This window comes from Stegostoma tigrinum, chromosome 17, assembly GCF_030684315.1.
Source record: "Stegostoma tigrinum isolate sSteTig4 chromosome 17, sSteTig4.hap1, whole genome shotgun sequence".
Lineage (NCBI taxonomy): Eukaryota > Metazoa > Chordata > Chondrichthyes > Orectolobiformes > Stegostomatidae > Stegostoma > Stegostoma tigrinum.
In genome coordinates, this window is record NC_081370.1 from 60189422 (window position 1) to 60203466 (window position 14045).

At 38.3% G+C, this 14045-nt stretch overlaps 1 protein-coding gene across 4 annotated transcripts in view; it reads left to right on the forward strand.

Moving 5' to 3' along the window:
• e2f8 (E2F transcription factor 8) overlaps positions 1-13947 on the forward strand; it is a 31976-nt gene extending 18029 nt beyond the window's left edge. For all 4 annotated transcript variants that reach the window (XM_048545028.2, XM_048545030.2, XM_048545031.2 and 1 more), the window contains 9 exons: positions 2668-2829; positions 4455-4592; positions 4722-4934; positions 6682-6766; positions 6995-7562; positions 9598-9885; positions 10088-10223; positions 10812-11218; positions 12776-13947. In XM_048545028.2, coding sequence (XP_048400985.1) covers positions 2668-2829; positions 4455-4592; positions 4722-4934; positions 6682-6766; positions 6995-7562; positions 9598-9885; positions 10088-10223; positions 10812-11218; positions 12776-12973 — 2195 coding nt within the window. In that variant the 3' untranslated portion in view covers positions 12974-13947. The remainder of the gene's footprint in view (positions 1-2667; positions 2830-4454; positions 4593-4721; positions 4935-6681; positions 6767-6994; positions 7563-9597; positions 9886-10087; positions 10224-10811; positions 11219-12775) is intronic.
• Positions 13948-14045: the final 98 nt, after the last annotated feature.

The window sequence follows — 14045 nt, forward strand, 5'->3', positions numbered from 1 at the left end:
GAAAACTGCCATCTTTACCTGGTCTGACCTACGTATGACTCCAGACCCACAGCAATATGGTTAACTCTGAACTGCCCACTGGGTAATTAGGGATGGGCAGTAAATACTACCTAGCCAATGATGCCCTCATCCTGTTAAGGAATTTTTTTAAAAAACCAAGGTGAGATGATGGACAATGTGGATTCATGAGAGTCTCAGCATTGCATCAATTAGGAAAATGGGCACTTTCATCAGATGGAGCAGCACCTTCACCATCACCATCCTACAGTGCAACATGTCAGCCAGTGCAATACAGGCAGGACTTCCTTACCATCACTTTCAATAGAACTGGGTTGAATAAAGTCGTCTCCCACTAACTAGATGATTTGATGTTGCAGAGACTAGCATTCTCTGTTTAACCATAACTCCAAATACAAATTTTTTTTTTTGCTTTTCCTGATGTTCAATAAAGTTAAGAATACAAACTGATTGATTAAAGCCCTCTCAACATTTGATGCCACTCATTCAATCACAACAAAGTTTCATGCTAATATATGCAGTACAGAAGACAGCTACCCTTCAGTCTGAGTTAAAACATCATGTGGCGTTAAGGATGGCTAGCCTTTCTGGCTTCATTCTTATAGTTACAATTAAAGGTGTACAAGGTAATGAGAGGCATGGATAGAGTCGATAGCCAGAAACTTTTCCCCAGGGCAGGATTGACTGCCACGAGGGGTCATAGTTTTAAGGTGTTGGTAGGAAGGTATAGAGGAGACATCAGAGGGAGGTTTTTCACCCAGAGAGTTGTGAGGGCATGGAATAGTTTGCCAATGGTAGTCGTGGAAGCGGAGTCATTAGTGACATTTAAGTGACTGCTGGACATGCACATGGACAGCCGTGAATTGAGGGGAATATAGGTTAGGTTATTTTGTTTTTGGATTGGGATTATTTCACGGCACAACATTGTGGGCCGAAGGGCCTGTACTGTGCTGTACTTTTCTATGTTCTATGTTCTAAACTGACGGTTAGTGACACAGCTGATGATGCAAAGTTTCACCTTTGACACCTATGCATCCTGAGAAGGTTTTCTTTTTCTTTTCGTTCTCACTATACCTTGGGGTGATCCTGGGGTCTGCAGCTAAGGTGGCAGGAACCTTGCCTATCTCGAATCCCATTGGCCTTGAGAATTTTGGGCAGGGGAAACCAGGGTCATTGTAGCTAGAGGCTGTGTTTTCTGTCCATAATTGAGGCTTGATCTCCTTTACCTCGAATCCCACAGGTGGAGATTGCAATGGTTGGGTACCTCTGGAGAGTGCTGAGTGGAGAATTCTGGGTGCCTGAGAGTGGTTCCTCTTCTGTATAAATTCCTAAACCACCAACCTGTCTCCTTATGAGAAAGAGCATCTGGAGTGAAGTCTCGGTCCCATGTTCCCTGTTGCCTTGTCATTGGTGCCAAGCACCAATGGCTGAGGTGATGGAGTGAATGTCTGTGCACATGTCTGCCACACAGTGAGAGTGCTGAACCCTTGTTTTCCAGCGACTAACCTGAACGTAAAGACAGCTACTCACCTGCCGCAGTTAGCATGGTACAGATTGCATTTGTGGACTCCCTCAATCTTCAATCCAGTGTCTTAAGGGTGTCTGACAAACGTGACTTCTGTTCCTGTGTTTAATTCATCAGAATGTACAACCTATTAATGGTCAACAACGTGGGTTCTCTCCTGTCTGGGCCTATCCAGCAGTCCTCCAAGTTCTGGAGAGACCTGGTACATTTCTTCAGCTAGCTATAGTAATGTACTCACCAGAATGAGCTACCAAATCTAATTTAGCTAAAATATCCCCTGAGGTGTCAGTATTTGAATTAATGAATGGTATGTGAGACAGGTTGCTGGTGCTTACTCTGAAGGATTTATGACACATCCTCAGAGGTAGAGGAGATGTACTCAAGCTGGGTTTCACTCTGAAATCAAGGATTGCCATTAACAGAAATCCTAGCAGAAGTTGTACTTCCCCTTCGTAATATATTGGTGAGAACACATCTAGAATAATGTATACAGTACAAGTGTCCTATTTAATAAGAATGTAAATGCATTGGAAGCAGTTCATTGGAGGTTGACTAGACTAATGTCTGGAAGAGGTTAATTTATGAGGAAGGATTGGACGAGCTAGAATTGTATCTGTTGAGATTAGAAACATAAGAGGCAAATTGATTGAAACATATCAGGTCTTGACAGGGTACATATGGAAAGAATATTGCCCTGTGTGGGAGAAACCAGAACTAGGGATCACAATTTAAAAGTGAGGGGTCACCCATTTAATATGCATGTGTTTTTTTCTCTCAAAAGGGTCATGAGACTTTGAAACTCTGTGTTCTTATAAAGGCAGTAGAAACATGATGTTTGAATAGTTTTTTGATAAAGAATGTGGCTGAAGGTTTATTATGAGTAGACAGGAATGTTGCATAATCAGATCAATCATGATCTTATTGAATGGCAGAGAAGGCTTAATATGCTGAATGGCCTACTCCTGTTCCTAGTTTTTATGTTCATACATAACTAGAAATATTGTATTGATTACTTTGAGTGACAAGATACTAATCAAGGGTACAGAATTTTGAGCTGCTCATTTATGCAGAGCAACTTGTCAGTTTTCCAGATTACAATTAAAATTTACTTTTTCTGCCTGCAGCCTCAGTGAATGGACGGAAGGACAAATCCCTGAGAGTAATGAGTCAGAAATTTGTCATGTTATTCCTGGTATCGAAACCCCGAGTGGTTAGTCTCGACACTGCTGCTAAAATTCTAATTGGCGATGACCAGAAAGTGGATCTGGATCACAGCAAGTTTAAGAGTAAGTGGAGCACTTTAAAGTGGCAAAAGACCATCACCTGTAAATCTCATTTCAGTGCGAATAAAGTTCTTCTCTAATTAAGCTCCTCTTCACTTCCAATTTTGGAAGTTTTACTTTGGAAGGCTAAAGAAATTATACGGTTATTGAGATACACTTCGTCTCCTTTCTACAAAGGGTTCCAAGAAATAGCTTGAAAGATTGACCTTTAGCTGCTTTGGGCAGAATTTAATGCCCTCCTTTTTCATGTTTGGTGGCAGAGCAACATTTATTCAGGTGGGAATGTGGCAGATAGCGACCCTGCTACTTTCTCTAATTGAGTCAGTGATAGGAAGGCCTGTAGATGGCCATCTTCTCATGCCACAGATTGTGCCCATCTGAACAAACTCTTCTGCCAGCGTTCCCTGTTCTCTGGGATCCAGTAATGACAGTAAGTCTCAGGTAGCAGTTGTACACACAGCACACACTTCCTGATGGTGTTGCCAGCCTTTAATTGGCTGGCAGCTATCAGTAAGTTGGATTTGCACCTTTAAAGTCTTTTGATCCTGCCATGGTCCACTCAATTCAGTGGGCTTCCCCTAAAATCTTGATGCTCTTGCCACCTCTCCAAGTGACAGCTGAGACCTCAAACATCTTCAGTAAATGCTATCCTTTGAATCTTGGTGCCAAAGGAGGTGGACAGATTAAACTCTATTTTGAAAACGATAGCTGTTTTTCAAAATCCTATTGACTTGGTCCCAAATGTTTCCTCATCGCCTGAAGATGTTTGTTGTTTTCTGAGGTACAAGACTCCAAGGTGCCTTCAATATCTGCTTCCCAAAATCCTTATTTGATGTGTGTTAATGTTGGCAGGCTACTTGGCTGTGGTTGGGGCCACAGATTAACATGACATATTTGACCATGTGCATAAGCTTGGGCCTATTTGTAGGATTAATTTGGCTATACCAATCCTAGAGAGAGATGCAAATTCAACACACCTTCAGCTTTCATCTATCCATAATCTTTGGACAAAGAGGCCCATATGCCAAGAATCTATTCCCTGCATCGAAAACTAAACAAGGCTTCACCCGCTGGACATAGTGAATAAAAAATAATACGAGGAATAATGGGTTTAGACAATTCAGTTCGGTTGTTTTCCATGTTACTGTCTTCAAGTTTACTTACAGTAAATAAGTTGTTCTTGATTATTGTAATATGCATATTTTGTTTGTGCATGTACAGATAAATATTAATCTTGTATGGTGAACTTCTTGTTATGGATTAGTTATATTAATTTATACTACGTTAGCTATATTAATGAATAAAATTTGGGCTTTATGTTTGATTCTTGCAAACTAACCAAGTAACTCTCACTGAGCAGATCTTACATACCAGATAGCATGTGAATAATTCTAATATAGCTTTGATGTATAGCCATTGTTTATGCACAAGTGTTTGATTTACGTCAAACTGGAATCTTTGACAAAATTATTTCATTGGCTCTTGAAAGGCAAGGAATTAATACTTTCTATTTTATTGATAAATAAAAATAGTTAAATAGTATGTAAACATTATCAGAATTCAGTTGCTAGACTTCTGAAAAGTAACATTTTCACTGTCTGCTAATCTACTTAACTTTTATCCCACAGCTAAAATCAGACGACTCTACGATATCGCTAATGTTCTCACCAGCCTTGAACTTATAAAGAAAGTACATGTAACGGAGGTGAGAGGGCGGAAGCCAGCATTTAAATGGATTGGACCAGAGGCATTCCCAGACCTAATTGGTATACATTTTTTTTAGATTAACATTCTATTTCCTTGGTTCTTATAATTTTGCCCTTTTTCTCAAAAAATGAATTTGATATAATCAACAAATTAAACTTTTACCATGAAGGAAACTATTATTGTTGCAGACATAAAACCGATTACTCTGACTACCTCAGCTGCACCTAATTCTCAATTGTCAAAGATTTCAAAAGAAACATTTGCCAAGAATCTATTCCCTGCATCGAACACTAAACAAGGCTTCACCCGCCATGCATCTTTGAACCACTTATTAGAAAATCTGGAGAATAACCAGAGGAAGATCAGCTCTGCACCAACCAGCCCAGTTGGCAAAGTTTACAGTATGTATTTCAGAATAACTAATTTATTATGTAATTACAAATTTATGTTTATTTCTTAAGCATATTTTTGAATTGATGCCATTAATTTTTTGTCTACCTGTTGTCTAGCAAAAGTTAATTCATGCTAAATTAGTTTAACAAATACAAAATTATGCAAATAGTTTACTGAAAAGCTTTTAGTTGCTAAGCTTTTAATGCATATTCCATCAAATTTCAATGTTTAACCTTGCGGTTGTCTTGCTTCAGCTAAAATAAGTGACGTAAAAACTACCAGGAGATTCATTGCAATGAACTGATTCCTGGTCTTAATTTATAAAGAATTGTGCATTTTTGGGTTCACCATTTTAATAATTTTCAAATTTTAGGACAGAAAACAGAATACAAATAAATGTGCCATTTTCAGGTTGGCAGGTTATAACTAGTTCGGTACTGCAAGGATCAGAACTTGAACCTGAGCTGTTGCAGTTTACATCAATGATTTGGATGAGGCAAGTGTCAATATGGCTTCCAACAACCTTCAAACCACTGATTCCATGCAAGGTCTCTGGAAGGAAATCCACCAGTCTAGTGCTCCTACTATATTCCCACAACCCTGTACATTTATTTCAACCAAATGGCCCATTTAGTTTCCTTTAGAAATAATTAATCATCTCCACTTCCAGCATCCAACCAGACTGTGAGTCCCAAATCAGTACAACTTGTTGCATGTTTGAAAAAGTATTCTTCCTTGTGCACCACTCCCCCATCCCATTTCTTGCCAAAATTTGAAATATGTTCTTGTTCTTGTACTATCAACTAATCGGAACAGTTTCTCTAACTGTACCTTATCAAAGCTTGCCGTAAGCTTGTGTACCTCAAGCAAAATTTTTGTCAGCCTTCTTTGCTCCAACAAAATTCCAGCTTCTCCAACCAAACCGTGGAGTTACTTTCCTATTTTCTAGAACTTTTTTGGTAGATCTCCTATGAATTCTTTTGTCCTTCCTGAAATGCAGTGATCAGAACTGGATGCAATACTCGAAATGTGATCTAATCAGAGCCTTATGCGGGTTTGGCATAACCTCCTGCTTTTGTAACTACATACCTCTATTTATGAAGCACAACACTGCATGTTTTTGTTAAGTTTCCTAATATGTCCTGCTACCCTCAAACATTTTTGCACATAAACTTCCCAGATCCCTCTGCCCCGTGCACTGTACTATTTAGTATTTATTTATTCTCCCTAATTCGTCTGCCAAAGTGCATCACCTAACATTTCTTGAGTATGTCCTGTTGCAATCGATTGGTATCATCCTCACTGCCAGTTGCACCTCCTAATACAGAATCATCAACAAAGATATTTTTTTAAAAAAGAGTGGCTGTAGCATTGACATTTGGGGCACACAACTGCCTAGCACCTCCAATTAAAAACAAAACAGCCATTTACCATGACACCTGTTTTCTATCTTTAAGCGTTTTTTTAGTTGTTTTTTAATCCAAGATGTGACCCTCCTATTTGAGTTTTAATTTTGTTAACAAACTAATTATGTGGTTTTTCAACAAAGGTTTTTTAAAAATTCATTGCTTTGCCAGTATCAAGCCTATCAATGAGGTTAGTTAAATGCAGTCCTCTTTTTACCGTCCCTCTTTTTCACCAGCCCAAAAATAAAGAAATGGCAACTTTTCAATAAATGACTGATTCTACTAACAAATGCATTATGTTGGTGTTGTTTAGTCATGCGGTTTTACAGAATTTTTTTTTCTATGAAAGGTGATTCATCTAAAGCTGGGTTATATCCAAGTAAAATGGACCAGCTTGCTACAATCTGTAAACTTCAGTTGGAAGCACAATCTAAGTAAGTGCCAGAAATTGAACATTTGCACCTGTCTGACTGGACTTTCAAATGTTATTATATACAGAGAATTTTGTGCAACATGTCCATACAAAATGCTTAAAAATAACTTAAATCTAAGACATAATTGAAGTCAAGTTTCATTTGAATTGTGCAACATGAAAGTTTTTTTTTATTATCAGTTGTGAATGGGCACATTTATTTTAACATTTGTATTTTTCTTTCCCTCAGTCTGAATGCCAGTAAACTCATAACCTCACCATTAAAACCATCTTCCTCACAAGAGAAATCAAAACTTGATCATCCTCCTGGACTTGTGGAACCAGCACAATTTACTGGAGTTAATTCAACCATATTCCCTCAGGTTAAACCAACATTGCAGCCTCTTGGGGTCTTTCCTTTGATGCACGGACAATATTCTTCTGTTTTACCAGTGATGTTACCTCAAAGCCAATCTGGTGGATCATATACAATTTATTTACAACCTTCACAGCCAGGAAACCTGACTGCACATTCATCTAGCTTTGTACAGTCTATATCCTTGGCCACCGAGCAACAAATTGTAAATGCTAATGATTCAAAGTCAAGGAACCACACCAATAAACGGACTGCTGAAACTTGTGCTGATATGCCAGAAACACATGTTGACATCCAGAATAGTAAAGCAGCCAAACATGATAATGTTCCTGAGTGGTGCCTGAAGCAACCCTGTACTTGTGACCTCAGTGATGTTCTGCATTCCAAAGAGGGAAATAAACCCATTGAGAGCCAACTAACAAAAGATTCTGATTCATTCAAGGTATGGTAACTTGAAAATATATATATGAATTTCTCAAATTGTCTGTTCATGGTGACTTCATTCGAGTAACAGTTGAATGTAACAACCATCATCTAACTGATGTCTACTTCTGTAAGATGCAGTGGTAAATTGAGGCTTCTTTCACCACAATGCCCCGTCCCCTTAATAGTGTACCAAGTGCCATGTAAAACAAGTGCATTTCCTGGCTTAAGGCAAAACAGTCTCAGGATATTTTGGGTTTCTCATTGTTGACTAGATTCTTGACCATTGTTGTGTGAGTAGAGTGAACAGTGATTGAGGATCATTGAGAGCTTCTCCTCAATGTCTCTAGGTTGAAACAAAATAGCTGGCAACATTCATTGTCAAAGTTCACGTGACAGTGTTTCAAGTCTATTCAAGTTTCAAAAAACAATAGTGGCTTGAGCAAGATATCTGAGCTGCTATTTATATGATCTTCCAAAATGAACTGGTCTGATTTCCAACACTACCTCAACCATTCTCCCTTTCCCCACGACCATCTACCAGCAACTATAATTGAAGAGTAACACAACATTGAACAATGCTTGTTACTTGGTTGCTGGGAGATGTGGTTTCTAAACCCCCTCAGTAGAGTTTCCAGTCTTTGCAGACCAGCACGAAGATTTTTTCCTCACAGGGCATCTGGAGATGAATATACAGCGCCCTGACCCATTCTGGATCTTTCAGCCCAGTAAAGGATCATATTTTTCTATAACAAGAGAAAGGGTAGGATTGAGTAAGATGAAAGTGGGTGGCACAGCTATTAGGGCTGGTACATATGGAGGGGATGGAGTTGGTGGCTCTGAGGGCATGCAGAGTTGGTGGACATGAGGGTGGCACGAGAGTGAAAAACGATTGGGGGAAGATGTTGCATGTAGTAGTGATTGTGGTAGAGCATGAGTCTTGGTGGGAGGTGGGTGTCATAGCACAGATATAGAGTGTGAGGTAGTAGGCAGAAAATGGTGGCACCTCCCATGCTAGTGCAGAAAAGGTCATTGACCTTCTTCCTAAGATTGTTAGGTATTGCTCCAGACCCTGGACACCACACTGACCAGTGTAGCAATGCCATACCACGTTAGCAGATTCCGATGATGTGGCCTCGTCTGCTAGTCGTGAAGGAAGACAACGTCCCTCCTCTGCACCATCAGATCCACTAAGACTTTCTCATTAAGCGGGATGCCAATTTCCCCTTGCCTAGAAAAATGTCAATAAATGTACAGGGCAGCTCTGGACAGCCAGACCCTGACCCAGTGCACAATGGCCTTTTACATTTTATGTGATAGCACAGATGCCAGAATATCTAAACAGTAACAAGTACTTCTGACTCTGGAAAGTGAAAGAATCAGGCTGGCATGATACAATGGAAACATGATAGGTCCTTAATGAGGTGAGTTTGGGCTGATAGTACAAGAAAATTTGCTGAGGTTCCTGCAGGAAATTACAGGAATGAAATAACATTTTGCCAAAATATGGTAAGATTTGGCTCTATATATTTTTCAATAATTTGACGTTGAAAATTTAAAACTTTTCATTTTTATGGACCAGTAGCTGACAGTGGTATAATAAATATGTTAGCGCTGCTTGTTTTTTACATTAAGTTGGCTGCCAGTTTCAGTTTGGAGATTTCATTGTGCATTTGGTTTTCAATTGTTTGTTGATAAATCTGTAAATGGAGAAAAGTTTCCTTCTGTGTATTTTTCATGATCACCCAAACCACTTTACAACCAATGCATTGCTTTTGAAATATGTCACTGTTGAAATGCCGGAAGCATGGCCTACATTTGTGCACAGCAAACTCCCACAAACAGCAATGTGATAATGAACTGAATTTTTATTGTGATGTTGAATATTTCTAATGCACCTTGATGTCAAAATTAAGGCAGTTTTACTATAATTGATGCCTGACTTTGCAGCTTGCACAAAACATAATATTTTGGATTTGTGTTTTTATGCTTAGTACAGAACCTAAACCAAAAAAAACAGAAAAAATTGACATTCCCTTCATTTTGTCTTGAAGGGCTCTTCATCAAACAAAGATGAGCTTTTTGAGATTCATCAGGCAAAGCTAAAGGCTCGCAGAAGCCTCATAACTAATCGGGTTTCCCCAAGGGCTTTGCATCTTGACCCAGAGTTCATCAATGCCCCAGAAGACAAGAGTCTTGGCTGTGAAAAACTAGAGCACAGTGTTGAATGTTACCTTGAGAATGAAGAGAAGAGTGGGATTATTGTGTCAGAAGGAAAAGCTGCCACAGTGAAGGCTGTTCCAGTGGCAATTGCATTTCCTGCCCTTCATCCTGTTTCTGAGGTGAGATCTTGACTTTGTGAATTGATATTTACAATTAGCAAAATGAACTTTCAACCAAAAAGCTGGAATTAGATTTCTGCTACAATATTTAGTTTTTGCTTTGTTGGAAAAATCCGTGCACTTTATTACCACATGATTTCATTTTTCTTTTAAATTGTGATTGATTGTCCCCATTTAATTATTTGTTTGAATTTGCTTCCAGACTGTAATACCATCAGGATACCTCATCCCATTGCCACAGCAGGCATCTTTCAATACTTCAAGGAATGGGTCTCCTGAAATAAAAAATAAATGTGTCCCCTCCCCAGAGCATCAACTTTACCATTCACCATTATCAGGTTTGTGATTAAACCTTCATGTTCAAAAGATTTAAACTGTGTAATGCTTCTAAGAACTTCTTCTTTCGTTAGTGGAAGTTGAGAATGAAGAATGTACTTTTCATTATTGGCACAATCATTCTGCTGGGGGAACAAAGGCATCTTTATAACTGCCACACCAATCCATTGAAAAGCATCTTTGATATTCTGCTACAACTTGCTGTTACTTTCTCAGAACAGCTGAGGTAGAGTCTTATTAATGTTAAAATTCAAAGGTCCTCAATACACAATTATAGCCTTCAGTCTTGATACAGATTTCTTTTATTTTTTTCCTTTACCTTGCACTTCAACCCCTTCTCACAACCTTTCAGCTCTCTTGCAAAACTGTTTTGTGGCAGTTCCTTAGATCCAGATAAATTGAGCTTTTCACTAGGAGGAGTGAAAGGAGAGGATGGATGGAGATTGTATTGCTCACTGTTCAGCTTGTTGTTTAGATATTTTTGGTTCAAGTAATACAGTAATATATATTGTTTGGTTTCCAGTAGTAGAAGTAAAAAAATAATTTTTTGCTTTACCAATGAGTTATTAAAATGTTCCCTCCCTTTGCAGGTATTGCATCGATGACTACTTCAGAATATTCACCAGCTAATTTCTCTGCTACACATGTAACCCCTCTGAAATTGCCTTATCCAGTGGCAGTAGCTTCTTCTGTTGCTTCTCTTCCTATCGCAAGCCAAGCCAACGTCACATCCTTCACTTCTTCAGGTCATCACTTTCCTGTTCACAGTCCCAGCCCAGGAATTCTGAATTTCACACTGCAGAATCTTGGCTTGATCAATCCTGGTGTACACTTTTCAGTGAGTCAAGGGCCTACAATGACAACTGCTCCTCCTGAACAAGCTAGTCCTCTCACAGGAAACATCAATCTACAACAAGGAAAAATGATTTTTGTTAAACCAGTTTCTCCTCAGCATCAGCTGAATGGACAACCTGTAGCGTTGATTAGCATACAACAGGTAAGCTAAGACACTAAACTGCAATGAACATATCCAAATATTGTATTCTGTAAGGCTTCATTAATCTCGCAGCAAGGAATGCATGAACTGCACCTTGCAGAATCCATATAACTATAGCTAACTATAACCAACTGATGCTTAGTTTGATTCTAGATGAGTGCAGACATGTTCCTTGACTGAGATTGTAAGGAAAATTTTAATATTTCCAGTATACATGGGGCGAAAGAAAAATCCAAAATTTCTGCTTTCCAACTTGACTTGATGGAAAGAGTGCATGAATAGTTGATTTTGCTCTATTTTCTAATTTTCAATTTTGGCCAATCCTTGTTACTGAAATAACATACTATTACTGAGCATGGTAAAATATAAGCCTCTTAAATCACAAGTTTCTAGATTCAAGTGCCTCTCCAGGCTGAGCACAAAAATCAGTGTTGATGTCCCTGTGTAATTTGTGAGGAAGCACTGTACTATTGGCTGTGCTGTCTTTTGGATGAGTTATTAAACCAAGATCCCATTTGTCTGCTCTGGTGGTTCGTACTTCTTTCAAAGAATAGCAGTGGCATTATCACCAGTGTTCTGACCAATATTGATCCCTCGATCAATATCATATAATATGGATTTTCTTTCCTTTCAGTATTGTCCTGACCACCCACTTTGATATCAGAAACTCCGTGTACACTGTAAAAGTTACAAGAGTTTCAATTGGATGAAGTCCCAAGCAAATTTCCAGGCTTCGTGCTTTGCATGAAGCAACAACTTAGTTCAGTATGTAGCTGTATTTTAGTTGACTTAATAGAGTTCTTTCAAATTACTGTTGGTGCTGATATAATGCAACAGTTCCATTCTCGTGTTATAAGAAAATCGTGCAATAACTGCACCATTTAAACTAACAGCCAGAATCGCATCTTAGCCAGTACAGGTAAGTTCACATTCTATAAATAGTGGTCTGAATTCTGCAATTGTGTTAAAACAGATTCATGTTGAAGTAACACACGTTATAGCAGAACCAACTGTATGATAGAGTTGAGTGAGGTAGACTTCTAGACGTTGTATTCATTTATTATTCATCCAGAGAGTAGATTGAATATGGAACGTGCTGCCACAAGGAGCAGTTGGACCAAAGATGCAAGAGAAAAGAATAGAGGTTATGGTAAGGTTAGTTAAAACAGGTGGGAGAGGATTTGGACTGAAAATGTCTTTCTGTGTCATTAGATCTTCCAGAAACAGCATCCATTTTAACTGCAACATGCATCATTTACCAAACTGTGAAGTATGTAGGTTCTTTTCTTGTGAGCTACTAGCAATACTAACTTCAGGAATTACTCTTGTACTGTACAGTATCTTAAAGCTGTTTAGTTGGTTCTTTCTGTTGTATTGTAGACACTTACTCCAGTTCTGTGCAAACATCTTGAGTCCATCACATTGAAAATTGGAGCTTAATGACGATTCTATTCTAAGTATGCAAGAGTCATGAAGTATATCCTTAACTGTGGATGAAACAAATGATAATGTACAATTGCTTTTAACTAGTTGTTAATGATCTCTTGGATATTGCAGCCTAATGTGCCAGCTACACCCGAGGGTGCTCAGTCAGTCAACAGGGAGAGCTTTTTCCGTACTCCAGGAGGTCCATTATCAGCTTCCATCCCATCATCAGTACCTGCTATCATCACCAACAGCAATAACAAAAGTCCTGCAGGAAACTTGCCCCTTCCTCAACGAAAGCTTGAGGTTTGCACTGAAGATTTTCAATGATGGTGGAATGGCTGGTAAATCCAGAATGGTCTACAAGATTTTTTAATGTATTGCTAGGTTATGAACAAATCTTGGGGTACATTCTAAATATGTAACGCATAATTTGCGTTTAATCCTATGATTTTTTTTAAATGTTATCTGGCAGCGCATATTGCTCTAAGGGATTCTTTTGAAGTTTACATTGTACCAATGTGATGTTAACATAGCCATAATTTACAAAACTGTGATCTTCTGCTTAAGCAGAATAATAATTCAATACAGAACCATATTCATATAAGTACTATGGTTAAATATGGCTAGAATTACAAACTACAAGGAATATTTACTTTGCACATTATACAAGTGAAACAGTAGAATGTACACCATCCTACCTGGGTTAGTTTACTGTTTATGTATATAAATGGTACAACCATTGTACACATCAGCTGCAAATTAACACTGGATGACATTTATGGCATGCATTGGGGATGATATCCCCAACACAGAAATATATGTACTGTAAAGTCAGCTCATTCTCCATTTAAGAAAACAATATATTAGACGGCCATTGTTACTAAACAAAATTGGTCAACACAAGTTTAGATGGCACAGAACAACTTGAACTGGATGTAAAATTACCGGAAAATTGTCTGTTTGAAATTGAGTATGTGCATAGTACCGGAATAATCCATTGGGGAAATACATAAAAGTACTGTATCTTGTGCATATTGTGTTGTATTTATGTATGACATTAAAGCATTAACTTTAAATTGAACTAAAGTTCAAATTGATATGCTGATCCAATTTTAGCTGTCACTGTCTCTTGTAAAACCAATCTGAACAAGTACTGTGAGCTATAGATTGTTTTGGGTTTCCATGATTTCTGAGCGTTTCACAATTAAATCTTAAAAATGTGGAAGCCCCGGTAAAGAGGTAGTGATTTTAGTTAGTCCAATCAAGTTTCTGTCCAGCTATTTGAATTTATTTATATTGTCATGCGGTTCTGTACAGTGACTAGTTCAGAATAAATATGTACAGTTAAATTTCCATATATTGAACTGCTTCCAAACAATTTGATGATTTTTACAATATA